Below are 19551 nucleotides of genomic sequence, written 5' to 3' on the forward strand. Positions count from 1 at the left end.
GACACTGAATTTGGCATCTTAAAGGAGTAGGGGGGCTATAGGGATGCTGGGGATGGACTATTCATTAGGGACTGCAGTGATAGGACAAGGGGTAATGGGTTCAAAATTAAACAGGGGAAGTTTAGATTGGATATAAGGAAGAAGTTCTTTACTGTAAGGGTGGTGAGGCACTGGAATGGGTTGTCCAGGGAAGCTGTGAATGCTCCATCCCTGGTGGTGTTCAAGGCCAGGTTGGACAGAGCCTTGGGTAGATGGTTTAGTGTGAGGTGTCCCTGCCCTTAGAACTGGATGATCTTAAGGTCCTTTCCAACCCTAACTATTCTATGATTCATAATGTGTTTCAGAAGACACAGATGGGATTGGAATAAAAAGTTATCCATGTTTCATAGTTTACTAAGCTTGTTCTATTAATCTAAAATGCAAGGAATGGAATTTCTCTTAGTTTTCAATAAAGAACTCTCAAGAAACCTCGTCTGCAACAAAAAATATTGCTTGGTCAATTTCTACTGGGAATGAACATGTGACAGAAGTCTGGGAATGTAGTGGGAAAGTATCTGTTACTGAAACACAAGCATATCACAAGAACCTATTAACTGACAAAAAGACCCCACCCACAACAGTGGGAATTTAAAGTTCCTTTAGTGCTGGGAATAACAGTGCTACAATAGAAACTGAATCCTAAAATGACAAATAAGAAGTACTTATTACGGGTGCATAAAGCAGCACTTGACTGTCACCCCTGTGACCCACAGAGACCTAGTACTCAGTACTATTTTGACAGAAGTATTAAAGCTTCTTATGATGCTCACCAAATTAAGTAAGAAGTTTTGAAACAAGTATCTACAGAGCAAGTAACATTATTCTAACATAAGGAATACCCTCGTAAGGCATGTGACAGGTGGCAATGCTGTGTCCCAGGCACTATCTGCTGTGAAGCAACAATCTTGTTTCAAGGATGAAGGCTTAGAGGGAGAGCGATCAAAGAGAGGACACAGCCACAGCTCTACCAGCTACTTACTGACATTCCTTTTCTCAGGACAAACGTTTGGTCCCTTTACAACATGCAATATCAGTGCAAAGTAAACCCTTCATTTATTTCTTGCTCCCGGAATTGACCATCTTGTCCACAGAAATGAAAATCACCTATTTATACTGAAATGATTCCAAACTCTACAGCAGCTGAAAGAAGAATCTAGTTTTTCAGCTGGAAGGATTTGTGATGTTAATTGCAGGGCACTTAGAAGAGCAGCTAGGTTTTGCATTAGAACTGCTGTTCTCCCTAGGTCCATCTACTCTGTCTTCCCAGATAAGGCCAGCAAAAGCACTCCTCTTACTGTGGTGGAGCACCAGTAGTGGGTCCATCTGATGGCACCAGGATAAGTACAATTACTTGGGTTTTCCTACTACTTCAGACAATGAGCTTTTGCAGTTCCATCAAGAAAAATGATCCTAGCCTAGCACATTCACACCTCCATACAATGTAAATACACTCATTTCAGAAGGCATCTCCCAAAAAATTAATTCAAAGTATCCCTCAGAAGGGATTAGATTTTAGCTAAAAACATTGCAAAAGGACACAGAATAAACAAGTTCCTTTAGCTTGCTGCCACAGATTATAATGGAACAAATTCCTCTTTCCTTTCTGCAAGGAGTCACAGCCAGAAACACCAAGTTAACCACCACATCTGCTGACAGAACTCAATTTTTGCAGTCAGAAAGGAAAATGCATGGCCCAGGGATGCAAGGTGGGGAAAAACAGCCAAAGCAAGAAAAAGACTCCCCCACCAAACATCTTTACCATAACACACATCCCTACCTATACATGTTAGTACGTCCAGTTTCTACACCTCTATTTTATTCAGAAACATCCATAATGCACATAAGATCTATTTTCACAGAAATCTGTTAATATGTTCCCAGTCCATCCCTTTGAAGTAAAGTCTTTCTTTTGTCTCTGAAGAGGAGCAGAAAGGAGTTGCCAGGCACTCCTGTAAGCAAACAGCTTTCCAGCACACGGCTCAGCAGGACTCTGCTAGGATACCTGGAAGGCTTCTCATGAACACAAAAACCTGCAAATAACTAACTGCAGATTTGAGGACAGCTCTGGTACTCTGTTCTCCTCCCACTAACTCTTCCATTGATTCATCAAATCACTTTGATATCTGCAGGTATAAGTGCTTTCCACCTGAGTGGATTTCACACTAAAGCATCCAAATGAGCCTGTAGCAAGTGGCTGTGACCCAACTTCTGCAAACTAAATTACAGCACAAAAGACTTTCACACATTTTTATCTGCAAGGATCCTGCAACTCTATTTGTGCTAGCTTCATTACATGGCATGATCAGCTAACATCACAGTGAAAAAGGCCATAAGATTTCTCTACCTTAGGTTCCAAACCAATATGCAATATGTTGCACAGGCTCCATTAGCCTTTACAATAAAACAAATGCAAAACCCCAACCGACTGAACAACAAAAAGTAGTAACACCTTCTCCCACTCAAAGCTCTTCATGCTGGCAAGTTCTTCAGGGACACCATGTACTGGTTTATGGCAAACTGGATTGCCAGTCTCGCGTGGCCAGATTTTGCAGATAACAGGTTAAAGAAATGACAGAGCTGCTTCAGTCTCTTAAAGGATTCTGTGAAAGCCACATGTCTTTTTGCATGAGTTTCAGCAATGCTTCTGTTTACTGGAGTAACCCACATTACACTAGGTGAGGACCTACATTTTGACAAGTAAACCGGATGCGTTTCTGATTATTCTATACCACAATGCAGACATGAGGGTTATTTACACCCACAATCCTCCTACCTTTGTGCAATACACCACTACATCAATTTGTCATGCCACTGCCATGCTTGGACCAAGTACCATGACCAATGCTGTGAGTCAGACCCAGTAACCATCTCCCCAGTGCTGCACTGTTTGGCACTGTACATATTACTATCTGCTCTGACACATCTCTCAATAACATTAATTACTAACTATAAATAGAAAATAAACCAACCTCTGTGGTAAAGGCTGTAATATTTCCCCTGTTCTTAGAGAAGCAGAAGGCACTTCGGGTGAGTTGAATACATCAGAGCAGTTATGACCTACAGAGGGAAAGGCTTTTTGTCCTTTTACTCAAGAAGCATCTCTGAAAATAACCTAAAGCTGCTTTAGCTGTCAGAGCTCGTCACAGAAACATTTGTGTCTTGTCAGGGGTTTTGCAGTGTCATCAGAACACATAGATTTGGGAAGATTGCCATTATCACATACAGACCACTACATATGCTCAGAAGGCCAGGCCCTGCAACCAGCGTCACTGTCTTTGCAGTAGTGATTACAGATCATGGAGTGATAATCGCTTCAAAACAATTCTTCTGGATGCATGCAGAAGCATCTTCACCTTCCTGGATGGACTCTTTGTTTCCAGGATGCCTTATGTATCTGCATGGAAGAAGGAGAGGAAAAGCTGGCAGCGTTGACTAGTGTCTTCCCTCCACTAAGCTTGATGTACTATATTCAAGGATTAAGGCTGTGATTCTGTATCACTTTAACCTAGTCTGAACTCAAACTGCCCTTGCAGAAGTTCCAAGCCCATCCTCCCACCCCCCTTGAATAAGCACTAACACTTCAGAAACTGCAGTGAGCTTCAGGAAAATGATGTGTTTGAAAACACAAAAGTTTTCAGTCATCTCCTTGAAGTAACTGCACAGCTGCAACTGCAGCATTGCCTGTGCAAGTAAATAGGGATTTACTGTTTGTATTCAATTAACCTAATCAGTAAGGGCAGAACAAGACTTACCCCTGTAGGCAGCAGAAAGTTTAAAATCTCTTCAGCTGCCCATCAGCCAATGAAAACTAGAAAAGCTGTGTTTGGAACAAACCCCCACCAAGGCACAGAGAGTACTGCCTCCAGACAGCTTACTGCTTGTTTATGCTAACATGCATTCTCCCACTTTGAGTATTTTACATGGTAAAAGGTGGGTCAGAGTCTGTCCCCACTTCTCAAGGGTGTAGCATCCTGAAGTCAGCAAGGGTGACACTGTGAGGGTATTTGCTGGACACACTTGTCTGGGATGTCTCCAACCTCATAACAGAGCCTCCAGCTGCACCTGTGCAGACCTGAAAAAAGAGATTTCTAAGCTTACACCCTGCAGGGTTTGTTTTAATTTGCTATTTCACTTTGAGAGAAATCAGATTGTACCCAAGGTCACCAGTGGATGGGTTAAAACACAGAGCAGGCTTCCTTGGCTTGACATACATAAATCACCACCATTAAATGGAGTGACAACACTTTATAGCTAGCTGGCAGCCTTTGTAATAAGAACTCTTCACTAAAGGAGTGCTGAAAACAAAAGATAAAAGTTTGTAATGGCTCGCTGATTAGAAATAAGGAGAGGCTTTAAAGTGGCCTTTAGAACCTAAGAAACATCTCACCAACCCTCCTGCCTTCATAGTACCAATCATTTGATTTATGTTGTAAAGGGAAAACATTTTTATTCAGCAATATATACCCAATTTACTCCTAAATAACAGGAATCCACTCAGACTTCAACATCACAATCAAAACCATCCCCAGGAGTAAATTCTAGATTGCTCTGCCTATTCACAGAAAATAAACAGCAAAATGGCTTACTTAGAACAATGAAAGAAATCCATGAGTGCTGATGAACGGTCCCACACAGGGCTTGTGCATGACCTGATCAGAGACTGCCTGTACAGAATGGAATAATCTAGGGAAGCAGCAGCTCCAGAGAAACTTTCTTGTTGCTGTTCAGTTGCACTTTCAGTTATTCACTACTATCAAAGCTATAGGCTCTTGTCCTGATGCCAGAGCTCAGCAGAACAGCTGGAGGACTTCTTGTAATATGCAGAGAAGAATTCACCACTCCAGAGACCATCAAGAAAGAGCACTGACAAGCCTATCCATAGCCCTGGAAAAGGACAGATCTCAAGATGGGATAGCGCAGACCAATGAACAGAATACCTCATGCTGATGCAAAGACATTGATGGGAATTGATTTACAACTGATGCTGCAAAGACTGTTGAGGTGCACATGCTCTCTTGTCCTATAGTGCTATTATTGCAGATGGACGTATGTGTGATTGGAGAGCTGGGGAACAGGTCCAGAGAGACTTATATCCATAAGTCTGACACACACAGTGAAGAAGTTGCCATAGCTCCAAGAGAAGGAGGTTCTTTAATCTGGGACTGAGAAACTGAGGAAGGAGAGGCCTTAGGGGCTGCCTGCAACTCATAAGGAACGTACTTGCAGAGTCTCACATTTATGCTATACATTCACAAACTGCTTTGGCAACAGTTAAAGGTCGCATACAGTAACTAAGGCATAAACGTCTACTGCAGCATTCTCTCAGTGAATTCCTGCCTCCAAGGACTGCAGGAGTTTAGAACAGTTTATTAGGGAAAGGGGTCTACCATACGAACCTAAAACAAAAATAACAGGAAACTTGGTGCCACATCTGAAGGCACCAGTCTGATGGAAACTGGAATCACAACTCACTAAATTGCCATCCTTTGATGAAAGGATAAAGAACAAAGAATAGTGGGAAAGTCAAGCAGGAGGTGTTAAAAGGTGAAGGCACTTGTTAACGTTTCTGTTACTGGCATGCCTTGTGCCTTCTATGTTTTCACTTGAAGTTATTAACTGGACACAGAAATCAGGTTGTTAAAAGGTAGCATAAAAGGAAGAGAAAAGGTGGATAGATGAGCCCTCTGCCAGCTCTTAGTTAACATCACAAGCCTTCTTTTATCTCTGCAATGCAGCAGTAGAAATTCATTCCAGACAATACGAGGTAAAAATCCTCCTGAACCATCTGCAGTAAAATTAAAGAGAAATTGTGCATGAGAATTATTTGGGGCAGATCATTTATAATAAAAAATTTATTCTAAAAGATCTAGTTGCACTTAGGAAGGCTTTGCTTTTCTGTGCATGTAACTGCTGTTCACTACATGATGCATAGTAAGTCCAGAGAAAACGAGGTTGGAGTGGTTTTTCTTCCTTGAAGCACCATGAAAATCCTGCTCCCAGGCCTCTCCACTGCTGGTGATTAAGTATTAAAAATAAAAACCACACAGTGAATGAGGCTGTAGGGGACTTTAGAGCCATCTGCTCCAACTCTGTGCCAAGCAGGGGCACCTAAAGCAGGCTGCCCAGGACCACGTCCAGATGGCTTCTGAATGTCACCCTCAAAGGAAGTAAAAAAGATTATTATCAGAGTGGTTTGGTTTGAAAGGACCTTAAGATGATCTAGTTCCAACCCCCTGCCATGGGCAGGGACACCATATGCTAAACCATGTTGCCCACATGTCCAACCTGGCCTTGAACACCTCCAGGGATGGAGCATTCACAACTTCTCTGGGCAACCTGTTCCTGTGCCTCACCACCCTGACAGTAAAGAATTTCTTCCTTATATCTAACCTTAACTTCCCCTGTTTAAGTTTGAACCTGTTACCCCTTGCCCTACCACTACAATCCCTAATGCTCTCCAGCATCCTTGTAGTCCCCTTCAGATATTGGAAGGTTGCTAAAATGTCTCTCTGCCATGTTCTCTTCTCCAGGCTGAACAGCTCCAACTTTCACAGCCAATCTTCACACGGGAGGTGCTTGAGCCCCTTATCATCCTCATGGCCTCCTCTGGACTTGCCAGTACTCCAGATTCCATACACATCAACACTGAGCATTATTTTATCCTCCCCTGAGTCTAGCAAAACAGGTACAAACTGACTAAAATACAGTAAAATGAAAGCTTGATGGTACAGGAGGATACAGAAACTTTGTTCATAGCAATATTAGAAGCATAATTAACAAGAAGATGAGGAGCAGCTTCAGAATATATGTTCTTTCTCTATGTAGTGTTGCAGTAAACTCAGGAAGATTCCCAATGGTATAGAGCTCCCCCAGACTTTATTCTCTTGGTACTCACTTCTTTTTTTCCCAAGCTGACAAAGTTGGAATTTCCTCTTTCTGCTTAAGAGCCCCAGACTGGAAGATTGGATGTTACAAAAACAGGAGCTGGGTTCTAACCCTTCCTCCATCTGCAGATCAGCTTGTTCCACAGGGACAAGCACGCCCCCAGTTTGCTGCATTTGCTCCCTTATAAGGAAGGCTTTCCAGACACTTGGAAGGAACCACTGCTTATCTCCTCAGCTTCACTCGCAGGCAGGTCTCTGATTTAAAACCCAGATTGTAGCTCAATTGGCTAGAAGGATTCCTCTGCACCTCACCTTTCACCCCTCAAGAACATGCCAAGAAACAGGCAGAGAAGGCACAGAATTACTGGTTTTCTTCTACAGAATGGTTCAAAGCTGGTGCTCCACTTGGTGATTTAGTGCCATGCTCCCGCAGCAGTTGTCTTGCTGCATTGTTAGTTTCAAGCTACACAACTTGAATTTACATTCCAAGCTCTTTGGCTAGGACACACATTCAAGAACACCTGTGTCTGAGTGCTTGGGTACTTGCCAAATCACACTAGTCTGCAGGGAGAAAGAAAAACAGATGGGCTGGCAGACAGAGGAGCCTTATTCCTAGAGAAAAAGCTGGTCTGCTAGAAAATCAGATTTACAATACTGAGTAATACTGCCTTGTAAGAGGCAACTCAACCATTTTTTCCCATTTACAATAATAGGAGAAGCACATTATATAAACACATGCATTGCCATGAATGAAGTGTTTTCCCAGCCTTTATTCATATGTAATTGTCCCCTGATATTCCCGTTTCTCTCCCGTTTTCCAGTACAACAAAACTTTTTTGAATAGTGATGCCCAAAACTGGACAGTTTCTTGATACTGAGGTCCCAACAATGCTGACTGGAATGGAATTCTGGTTTATGGACAGTGCTGAGGTTAATGCATCCTAATACACATTTCGCTTTTCTGCAAAGGCATCAGGGGGTTTTGTGTCTGTTACAATGGTGCTTGCTTTCCTCAGACCAGCTAACTACCGGCCCTTGGGTTTTTGGTTACAGTGCATTCTGTACTTGAAATTTTTTCTCAGTTCTCTGTACTTGACTGTGTAAATGTCCTGTAGCTCATTTTGGATCTAGTAATTCCTCTAATACTATGAGCACTGCAGAAAAAGCTCATCTCGATCTTCACAGCTTCTGCACCCCTCTTCACCTCAATGTTTCTCACCATTCTACCATTCTTACAGCTTTTTTAAGTAGGTTCAATAGCACCTTAGCCAAGAGATCAGCACATTTACACAGGTAGGAAAGGACTAACACATACAGGAATATACCAAAGGCCTTAGGAAAATAAAGATATGCTGCATCTGCTTCTTTTCTCTTATCCATAAGAGCAGCCACTCAAAGGAAGAGATTTGCTTGTCACAAATGCACAGTGGCTGCCTCTGGGCAAGTTCTAGGCATTATGTTCTAGGCACTTAGGAAGTCTCCCAGTGTGTTTTGGCTTCTTTCCATGCACCAAGGTTGTGTCCTGAAGTTCTACACACTGATCCAATTTCCACATTCTCCCTAAGAAAAGAAGCATGTTTTCAAAGCCCTAACACACACATACCATCAAAACCACTGCAGTCTTAACTTATTTTTCCTTACATCCATTTTCGTTACTCTGTGTTTAGTTCTTCTTCACCTTAAATTCACAAATTCTACTATTTCCTAATAATTTGCAAATTATCCACACTCGGATAATGAGTCCTCAGCCCCTGCGGCCACAGTCTGTGTTTATGTTTACTGAACTTGATGCTGATACCAAAGTCTTATACACTCAAGTTAGACTAATCCAATCTAATACCTTACTGGTACTGAAACTGGCACTCTCCTCATTTTCAGTTGCATCTGCTCACTCTGGTTCTTGTCCAGCTTTAGCACTCATCTGATCCCTTGGAGAGCTGATTCAGCTCATTAAACCAGCAGAAAATAGATTTGTTGTTGTTTGGGCTTTTTGATGGGCTACTTTTCCTGCAGCGACAGATAAAAACACTTAGCCCATTTCACCTAATTGCAGTCTCATGCTGGCTTACATCAGTTTGAATCGATCTGAATTAGAGCTGCCGTCTTCATCTCTTCCCCCTCACCTCCACAACTGTGCCCCCTCCCTGGTACCATCACTCCCACTCCTGCTAATGGATGGCGAGCCAGCCGAGGGGGTCATAACCCACCGTATTCCCACTCACTAGAGCTTCACCTCAGACATGCAGAGAGACCTCTCAAGTCTAGTCTGTTCCCTAGACAGCAATTTGTATTCAGCAGTTTGTGTACAGTAAATACTTTTGATTGTGTTACTATCTGCCATATCATAAACTGATTACGTATAGAGGCTCCCAATAAGCAGAAACATCACGTTCTGAGGTGAAGGCAAAAGAGGAAGTACAATGATTCTGAGTGATTATTCTTTCTCACATGATTTTAGGCCTTTACAGAACTACTCTCATGATTTTATTCTTCTAAGCTTTTCACAATCAAACATTAATATTGAGCTGTGTTCATTTTTCACAGTCCATTAATTTAATCTCATGTCCTTTTACACAAACATATTCTAAGGCTGCACTGCTTCTCACAGGTATTTTGGGGTTTGCTCTTTTTGATACAGACAGGGTGCAAAGTCATGCAGGCAATGGCTCCCTTATTTCCTATGCACAGCCCAGAAGCAGAAAAGTTTTCTTTAGCCTAATATCAATAATGTAATTGAGTCTAAGTGCATGCTTTGCTCTCTTCTCAGCAAACAAACTGTTTCCTTACAGCTTCATTTGCAACATACAAAATGCATTACTAGGCTTTCTCTGCACTCAAGCTGAGGGCTATCCCATATTTCTCATTAGAAGCTACACTTCAATTTCACAACAAATTATAACAGTTTGGGGTGTTATCATTAGCATCACTCATGCCCTTTTATGTTACTGAAGAGAGAAAAGCAAACCAAGACAGAATTCTTCATTTATATTTCTATGCCTTTTAGACAAAGAGCACTTAGTAAGAATCTGTCAGGGTTGGTTTAACTTGCACACCGTTTGCCACATTCAACACTTCGCTGTTCTGTTTCAATGACCAGATGTACCAGGTGACAATACAGCTCCCAGAGATACCATAAGCCCCAAAATAACACTTAGAACAGCTTTTTAGGTGCCATAAAATGTAAAAGCCACAGCTAAGACCACTTTCAGCACACAGTGTATGAAGATAGTTCTCATGATCCTTATCAAGACAGAACTTGCAATCTAAGCAGACACAGAAAATATTATCCTCATACTCACAAGGCATAGAAATATTAAGCGTAGTTAACACAGACGAATTACATTGGTAATTTTTCAAAGATGCTCAGAGTAATAAAGCAAAGAGGAGCTTGCAATTCTCAAGTCCGTATCCCACCCACAGTCCCCATGTCAAGCTTTCTTAGCTAGAAAAGCATCCACTTCTTCTTGAATAGCGTAAGAATCTTTTCCATAATGCAATGCTGCTTGCCTTATCATTAAGCCCTATGAAATACGGTGACCTTCTCTTCTCTGTCACACTTGCCATGCAAGGGAAAAAGAAGATTAGAAATCATCTGTCTGCAAATGCAGTTTCAAATTATGGTTTTTGAAAGAGATAAACAGTGTTGTGTCCAGCACGGTGGCATCTGTGGTACTGCGCAAATCCTAAATCAAAGAGGAAAGAAAGATGCACTTCTACTCAGATAGTCCTTTATGCTGCCAACAGTCCTGCAGGACAATGGAGTGTTCTCACTTACTGAAGTACACTGGCCTGTTTTACCATTACCAAAGGTCCAGTATGCAGTCCAGCAGCAGGTTTTGAATATGGCATACACCAACAAGCAACTACAGACTATTGGTAGGTAAAACACATTTGCAAATCCAGATCATTTTTTTGCTATTTTTAGACTATTCTGACACACTGCCTTCAGTGCCCTGATACTGAACTTCGGCACAGGTTCTGTCTGTCCCACATGCCTTCATTTCAGTCAGTTTTCACCTACTTTGTCCAAGTCACACATCTCTACAAGTAGTTTTTGATCCACTGCAGCCCACAGAAAGAACAGAACTTGCCGACTCTTCAGTTCACGGCCAGATTTTGCAATACTATGAATTCGCTTTGCCGACCATACAAAGGCATTTTCTAATTTCATTACTTTAGAATATCTTGCCTTGAAATTTACAGTGTATTTTTCAAGGTTCTCTTTCTATGTCTTCTCTGTTGCACATGATGGTTCAGATTTACAGTCTGGAAATATTTTTCACATCAAGAATGTTTTCCAGATCTATTCAGATACAGCAGTTATCCAATTACAACTTTGATTCCTTATTTTACAGTTCTGAGGCCATTCTCCCCTGGCCAATGTTACAGTCTTTCTAGAAAATTGGATGGATTCTATGTCATATTCTTTAAACTGGGGCTATAGTACATATACAAATTTAGGTTAGATATACGGAAGAAATTCTTTTGCTCTGAGGGTACTGGGACAATGGCACAGAGTGCGCAAAGAAGCTGTGGCTGCCCCACCCCTGGCAGTGTTCAAAGCCAGGTTGGATGGGGCTTGTAGCAGCCTGGTCTGGTGTAAGGCATCCCTGCCCATGGCAGAGGGTTGGCACTGGATGCTCTTAATGTCCTTTCCAACCCAACCCATTCTGTTATTTTATGATTTTTATTTAGGCTGCACTACTTTTTGTAGGGTGCCACAAACTCAGAATGATAGCTCTTCACAGTCGGCAATTATGCATCATTCCTAGAGGTTGGCAGCTTGATATCTGCTTTGCCAAACAAGTTCCATCCATACTATGGTAATTCACTTTTGTGGACACTAGTATCTCCGCTGGAGCCAGCCTAGATTAAGCTGAGCTTACCTTTGGGCCAGCTATGACACACTCACTGCACACATTGTAATTCATTCAGTCACACCATTAGGTATCATGAAAATGTACTCCAACAGCGTGACTAGATTTTTAAATCATAACAATTCTATAAGAGGGACCTGGACCAAATTAAATCCTAGCTTAGGTGGTGGTTTGTATTGCTCTTACTGCATAGTGGTTTCAGAGATGTTGTGCACTGCTGAGGAGTATACCATACCTCTGTGAGTAATGAAAACAAGGTATGCAAGAAATGAGCTTAAATACCACCTCTTTTTTTTTTCTAGCAAAAGATAAAGCACTCCACTCAAAGCCAGACTGTAAGTTTTTGCACTTAACAGTCCCTGAAAATCAGTCTTCCTGAGTGTTACAGCAACAGAGCAGAGGCAAAGAATGTTTCTCTCGGAGACAATGTTTATTTTTGATATCAAAGCAGTTCCTAGTGTTTATGGAAAAACCATTTTTTTATGGCTGAGAAGATATTCAAATTTGAGAATCCTGAAGCATTATGAGGTCCAAGGTCTAGATACATACCTCAGATTTATTCTCATTCCCTAAAGGGGCAGGCATCCTCCGAGAAACAGCAGCGGTACTGACAGGACAAGATCTACGTCATACTTTTACAGATCCTTAATCTGAATGGTTAGAAGGTGAAGAACCCACAGCAAGATCCAGGGCAAGAAGTCAGCATATACATAAGCAGAAATTACTTTAGTTCAGCTCAGTCCATCACCACTGAGAAAAACCCAAGTCCCTTCTATTGCAAACAGCGATCCCAATATTTATGATTGGGAAAGTCTGTGCAGACGTAAACATTCTCACTGCTCTGTAATTGAAGTTCCACCAGTTGTTCCCACACTTCAGCCCATACCAAACCCTGAACTGACTGAAGGATGTGCACTCATTGGTATAACTGAGCAGAAAGGCAGCAAATGCCTATCATAGAAAGTTGCTGGCTCTCAGCTGTTCAATGGCTCAGCCCTAGAAAAGTTGATGATATTGACATGAAGCTGCTCACCGTCTGTTTCCTTAGACACATTCAAATACTGTAAGTGTACCTTGAGCCAATCCTATGCTCATTCATTCACACAGACTACCTGGCTTTATGTGGTTTCCTCACAAGTCAGAAAAGATTTAGTCCCTTCCATACTCATCATGAAGAAAAAAATGTAATGCAGTCTACTTACCGAAGGATTTCCTTCCGAGTGAAGAATGTGCAATCCTGTTAAAAACCAGAAAGTATTATTGTACTAGAGAAATAGTGAAAAACAATCCTGCAAATAATCACTTTTCAACCTTTTGGAAGGAAACTCAGATCTGGTAGAAAAACATTAAAGATTGTATTTGTGTACCATCTGCTTTGGACTCAGAAACAATATACACTGTAAAATAACTGAAATATCCTAAGGACAAGGCTATCAGTAAAAATATATTGTTAATGTGAAACTTTAGGAGAAAAATAAAACAAAACCAACAGGCTGCTGAAGTACTTCTCCACTGTGGAATGACAAGACCAGAAACAAAAGTAAACCAAAAAGTAACCCACATGCCAAAAACATTCAATAAATAGATCTAGAAAGCTATAAGTAACTAATAGGTAAAGGAAACTATCTTCTACCTTGGAGTATTCCTCCATTAAAGATGCTTGATTAATAATAAAAATAATGCACTGATTTATTAGTTATTAACTCTTTTTGCTAACAGTGACTTTGCACTGTAGTCACTCTGGCAAAGGCTGCAAACTCCCCAAGTCAGGAACATGGATAAAAGGAAAGGCCCTGTTCCAAACAGCGGGCAAACCGTTCAGCCTCCCCTGTGTATCAACAGAAATTGAAATAACTTACTAGAATGCAAAGTAGAACTGGCTGAACCTGAAAGAGAAGCTTACAGGCATTAACTTGCATTCTAAATGGCTCTGTGGTGGGACTGCATTTACACCGGTTTTATATTCTCTTTATGAGCATCTGGGTTTTGCTCGAACAATTCACATACTTCACAGAAGAACCATAATATGAGCAGCAAAATAGTTTGCATTCATGTATTTCTGCATCAGTCACACAACCAATTATATATTCAGGTGCTGTGAGGAATAATAATCAGTCCCATCTCATTAACAGACATATTCTCTAATCCCCACTACTTTACCCAATATATATTTAGGGCATATTGTGCCCTGCATTTGAAGCTAGGAACACTGGCAGCAAGGATATATTGGATGGCCAGTTTAGAACATTGTTCAGGTCATAAATTCAGAGAATATGCATCTTCTTGTCTTAGAACTAGTGGCTGGTGCAGGTGTATATATATGTATATGTATGTGTGTGTGGAGCAACAATTAAACCACAAAATTCTTCTTGATTGTCCACTTCTTTCACAGGCCCATCTGATGTGACAAGGCATTTGCCTAAGGATTCAGCTCTTAGTACTTTTCCTCCCTCAATGTAGATACATTTAAAATATCACTAGATGACTTAAAAATACCATATAAGACAACAACATCAGACTTGGGAAGTTGTACATACAAGTAGTATGACTCCCCTAGTCCTGCTCTTCAGTCAACTAGTGAAAAACCATTTCTATCCTAAGCTGATTATCATTCTGGCTAAATGCCTGTTTCTTCCAAGAAAGGGAAAAGGAAGTGATCACAGCTAGCTAAAGCAGTCAAGCAGCTTATCTCAGGCACCCAGCTATGTTATCAGTCCTGCATCGTATCAATTATTGAATCTGCTTGCTCTCCTCCATATAATGTGGCAGGAGAAGCAGCTCCTCCTTCAGTGTATTGTGTAGCAGAATAGCATTACAAGGCATAATAGGAAGCGCCTTGAGAGCTGCTGACACCGATGTCACATTGTCTGGAACTGCACAAAGTGAAATAGGAGCCAGCTGGTTAAGTTTTCATTAATTCCAGCACACACAACACTTACGGGCAAACTGTCACTTAAGGATGCTTCACTTACTAGCTAAAGGCAGGCGCAATCTCGCAAATAATTTTCATGCCCTCAGCAGCAATCATCCTGTAATTATATAGGCTTGAGAAAACACTCCTACTTAACTAGGAAGCTGACAGGGAATTGATATGCAAATGGAAATAAAGTTGAAAAAGATAAGTTATCCTTTGCCTTCCAGAAATAGTGACAAAATGCCATTGGAAGACACAGGAAGGGAGCAAACCATAAACCTGTTATGCTCAAGATCCACAGAATTTGGTTTTAATCTGAATCATTCTTTGACAAACACTATTGTCCGAGGGGTTTTTTTAATCAAACATTTTTTTTTTACTAATATAATCCAAAACCCACTGATACCAGAAACCTTTATAACAGAAGTAGTTGCAAGTATTTGTCTAACCACTGTTACTGACTGCAGTGCTCCAATTATGTTTGCCCATTACATGGAACTGTGTGTCAGGGATGAGGGGATATCAAAAAATAGTACAGTGGTTTCACAGACCACTTGCAGAGATCTTAAAGCTACTCAGGGTCAGAGCACCACAAATTAATTGTGACCTGGTCTATACTTTCCATCCACAGCAAAGTTATAGACACCACTCAAGAAACCTGGTCTCCAATGGGTAATGTGAAAGCCAAGTGATCTCTGAAAGAGAAGTCCAGCCATCCATCTTGCTTCTCCCAGATTATTATTTCTGCCTCTTCCTTTATTCAGACTTCACACAAATGAGTAGTATAACTGCATCAGACAATGCCAAAGGAAAGAACTAACGTGTTTGGAAAGTAACCTAGCAAATGGACTCATTTCCAGCTCGAGCCATTTCTTTTTAGTGGCTTAGAACATAGCATCGGTAGTGCTGGTAACAAGAGATGAAGCTAAGACAAGTATCTACTGGTGGCAGGAAAGAGAGAGGTGCAGGACTGCCCTAAGTCAGATTAATGTCATGATGGAAGAAGGGTCTAAATAACATAATTACATTTTCTAGTTGCTGGAACTCCGCAGTTTAATTCCAATTTAATTAAAGACTTTTGGGGAAAGAAACACGGAGGTGATTCATCCAATTTTCTTCTGGCTCCTTCATTCATACAGAAAATACACACTGGTGGACAGAAAATAGAAAACTAACATGTAAAATTAACTACCTCATGGGCAAAGGTGAAGTGGATCCTGGAAAGTATTTACCATTTATGCATGCAATGACATTCATCTTCTTTCAAGCCAGAGATATCATGGACAAAAAAAGCAGACATTTGCTATTATGTGGACTGTGTTTGAATTTGTTATAACCTTAAAAATCAATTTATCTATTCTGTCTGGACACTAAAGCCACTGGGAATCCTGCTAGAAAAGCACAAACTAAATACTGAAAAACACAAACATGTTACCAGAGTTTCCATAATCATTATCAATTCAAGATTCCTGGCAAGAATTTATCTGGACAATCACTGCTTTTTATTTCTAATGCTATACAATGGCCTGAAAAACTTATGCTACCAGGATGCTCCTTGTAGGTTTTAGGTTATCGAGAATAGAGCTTCACCTTGAAAGGTCATCTCCTGCAGCCCCTGAGAAAATACGTGCTCTTTTCTAAGGTCAACCATCCCCACTCAGTCTGCCTTGTACCCTTAATAATCAAGCTAATTACAAGTGTGACAAAGGATCACTGCTGGTTTTTTGGAAGTAAGTAACTTCCTTATGTTTAGCAAAGTGAATAAAACAAATCAAACAGAATAATTCCCATTGATTTCAGTGAGCTCATTGGCTTATATAATGGGACTTGGCTCTCAAATTTGGCATTTAGGTGCTTAACTGCCTCTTAAAATACTTTACAGAGAAAGAGACAGACGGCTGGTGTATTCAGATGCCATGGGTGGCTTTGCTCTTGGCTCGCAATGTGACTTTCTGCAAGTCACTCAACATTACTTGTAAAGTAGGGTTAAAGGTCTCTGCTCTTCGAATTTACTTTATAGAAGAACAGAATGTACATGCTGTTAGAGTTTTATTCTTTGATTTCCTATGTCAGATGAACACAGGTTTTGGACAAAACAGGAACAGAGTGAAATGGTGGTCCACTACCTTTTCCACTAATCTGCAAGACTTGATGGCAGACTCTTAGCTCAGTTCTGCTTTATGTTTAGTTCTACGGCGATTTAAACAACAACAAAGAATTAGAGATAACTGCTCTGAGAACGCTGATACTTAACTTCATGTACAGTGTGCATATACAGAGTAACAGGAGGTATGACTCCAGAATCAGAACACATTCATTTGTGCTGTTGGATAGATTGCCAGTTCCAGATCACAGCATAAGCATGCAGTCTGTGAATGGCAGCAGAATCAAAGATTATCACTTAGCACTTCTGGAAGCAAGTATTGGTGTGCATAAAGCACAGTTTTCAATAAAACTAATTTCACATAGATAAGCACAACACTTCTCTGCAGAAAACAAGAAAAACAGGAAAAAGTAACAGTAGAAGGAAAGACTAGCAATGCTTAAGTATGCAAAGCTCCTGTGAAATACTATTTCTTAAACCCATTAGATGCATATTTCTTCTCTAAGACAACACTTCTCTGTTCTCCCTTTTATACATAATGTTTCATAAGGGCAGGTTTATTCTGGTCCTGCAACGGCTCCATTGGAAAGCTTTATAAATAAGGAAATAATATAAAACACTCTTAGCAACACAAAAATAACTCTGAATTAGAAAAACAGTCTCAAACAAAAGCCAGCAATCCACAGATGAAGTAAACCAATGACTAACGGGAATATCCTCAAGGCAAGACAGATTACATCCATATAGCTACCTGACTGAGCAGCTTTTAAGAAATAAGAAGTACCGAAGACTGCAGCATTTTAAATGTTAATATCTTACATACATAGAATCATGGAATAGTTTGGGTTGGAAGGGTCTTCTAGTCTAACCCCTCCTTGCAATGAGCAGGGACATTTTCAACTACATCAGGTTGCCCAGAACTACATCCAGGCTGGCCCTGAAGTTGTCCAGGGATGGTGCATCCACTACCTGTCTGGGCAACATGTGCCAATATTTATTGGTCTCATTGTAAAGAATTTTCTCCCCATGTCCACCCTGAATCTCCCCTCTTTTAGTAAAAAGCATCACCCCATATCCTATTGCAACAGGCCCTGCTAAAAAGTCTTTGCTTCTGTGATCACTGTGAAGATATAAATATATATAAAGAGTCACTGGGTATCAGTGAGACTAACACCAGCCTTTGAATCTCATAGCTGTGCAAGTTCTTTAGTGAACCCAGATTTGAACACTAAAAAAATCCTAATAGTTAGTATTCAGTAATAGTACTGGTGTATGGACTTCTATCTTAAAAAATAATGCTATCTTGAAAAAGAATGTCAATGGAAATGGTAACATCCAGCCCATCTTTAGTTGTAATCATATACATTTTACAACTACAGCCAGAACAACTAACACACCCACTGAGTCTTAAGAGACAAAATCTGCAGCTGTAAGGAACCAGTTTATATATTTATACTGCCACATGGAAGGAAAGAGTTGGACAAAGAAGCAAATTGTCAACAAATGTGATTTTGCTCTATATATACACATCAGATGGTAACATGAAACCAAAAGCTGACTAAAGAATAATTGCAAAAAACCCTTGTTCCATTATTATGCCAATTAAATTTGCACATCAACAGTAATACTCTATCAAACTGAAAAGTATGTTTTACAGGCGATCCTGGGGAACCTGTGATGAATACACTTTCTCTATTCTTGTGAAGGGTTCATTTTCACCAAAGACCCTGATTTACTCAAGCACAGCTTTTTAAAATCAAAAGATAACTTGATGACCTAGTTTCACTTTATAAGGGGCATTTCTTGGCAGATCATAACCTAATTTGTTTTATCTGGTATCGCATAATTCTCATGAAATGCAGTTGAATCCCACTTTGACTAGAATTTTAGTACAAGGAAAACAGTTAGCTCTGCCATAGACAAATCCTTGTATAAAAAAAGCAAGTCATTATTTCATATAAAATCCTTTATTGCAATACTGTCTAGAAGACAGCCAGGGTAAACATCAGCTTGTTTTGAGGGCACATTAAATAACATAGAGGGCTTAATCCCACAAATGACCAAATACAAAAAGAAACAGCTTGCAATAAGCCCAGTAATATCTGATATAAAATATTTATGCTCTACATTCTCTAGGTTCTGCCTATTAGGAAAAAAATTACAACCAAATTTATGTAAAATGCAGACCGCTTATTTGAGTAACCCCAGAAAAGGTTACACTTGATCAATGAGTTTGATCAAACAATGGAGGGGTTTGTCCATAGCCCAAGCACAGCTTCTGTGCATTTCCTACTCAATGGAATTGCTTCTCAGTGAGAAATGCAGTGCACCGAGGCCAGCGTACAGCTCTGCTGCCACTGTATTGCCTTAAGTATCTTTAAAGAGCATCACTCAAAGCACCCTAAAATGCCTGTTCATTTTCTTTACTTGTTATGAGACTTGACCTCCAAAACCCTGAACACTGTCTAAAGATAATTTCTTTGAAAAGCTTAATTTTAAGATGTTCTTTGATTGCAATGAAATACATGTTTTTTTCTGATTAAAACTTAACCTCTTCCCCAGCCAGACCTTGGTTAGATTTTGCATTTTGTGTAAAAAAAAAACCAAACAAACAAACAAGTAAAACTCTGACCCACAAAGCCAAACCAAACCACACCAACAAATAGTCACGTACTCTAAAGGCATAAAAGTCACGAGTCCCCAGGAGAATTCATTTCCTTTCGAGGCTAACTT

General features: G+C 40.4%; 1 protein-coding gene across 8 annotated transcripts in view; it reads right to left on the minus strand.

The window, feature by feature from the left end:
- CIB2 (calcium and integrin binding family member 2) overlaps window positions 1-19551 on the minus strand; it is a 45390-nt gene that overhangs the window by 16478 nt on the left and 9361 nt on the right. For 4 of the 8 annotated variants that reach the window (XM_057399870.1, XM_057399856.1, XM_057399862.1 and 1 more), the window contains exon 2: window positions 13003-13037. The exons of 2 other annotated variants lie outside the window; for them this stretch is intronic. In XM_057399870.1, the coding sequence (XP_057255853.1) occupies window positions 13003-13037 (35 nt within the window). Of the gene's footprint in view, window positions 1-3008; window positions 3413-3791; window positions 4112-13002; window positions 13038-19551 lie in introns of those variants that run through there. 2 more of the 8 variants (XM_057399901.1, XM_057399887.1) reach the window with 2 other exon arrangements.

The sequence above is a fragment of the Pezoporus wallicus genome, unplaced genomic scaffold (assembly GCF_028554395.1).
Source record: "Pezoporus wallicus isolate ANWC-B61680 ecotype Strahan unplaced genomic scaffold, APGP_CSIRO_Pwel_v1 contig_3952, whole genome shotgun sequence".
Lineage (NCBI taxonomy): Eukaryota > Metazoa > Chordata > Aves > Psittaciformes > Psittacidae > Pezoporus > Pezoporus wallicus.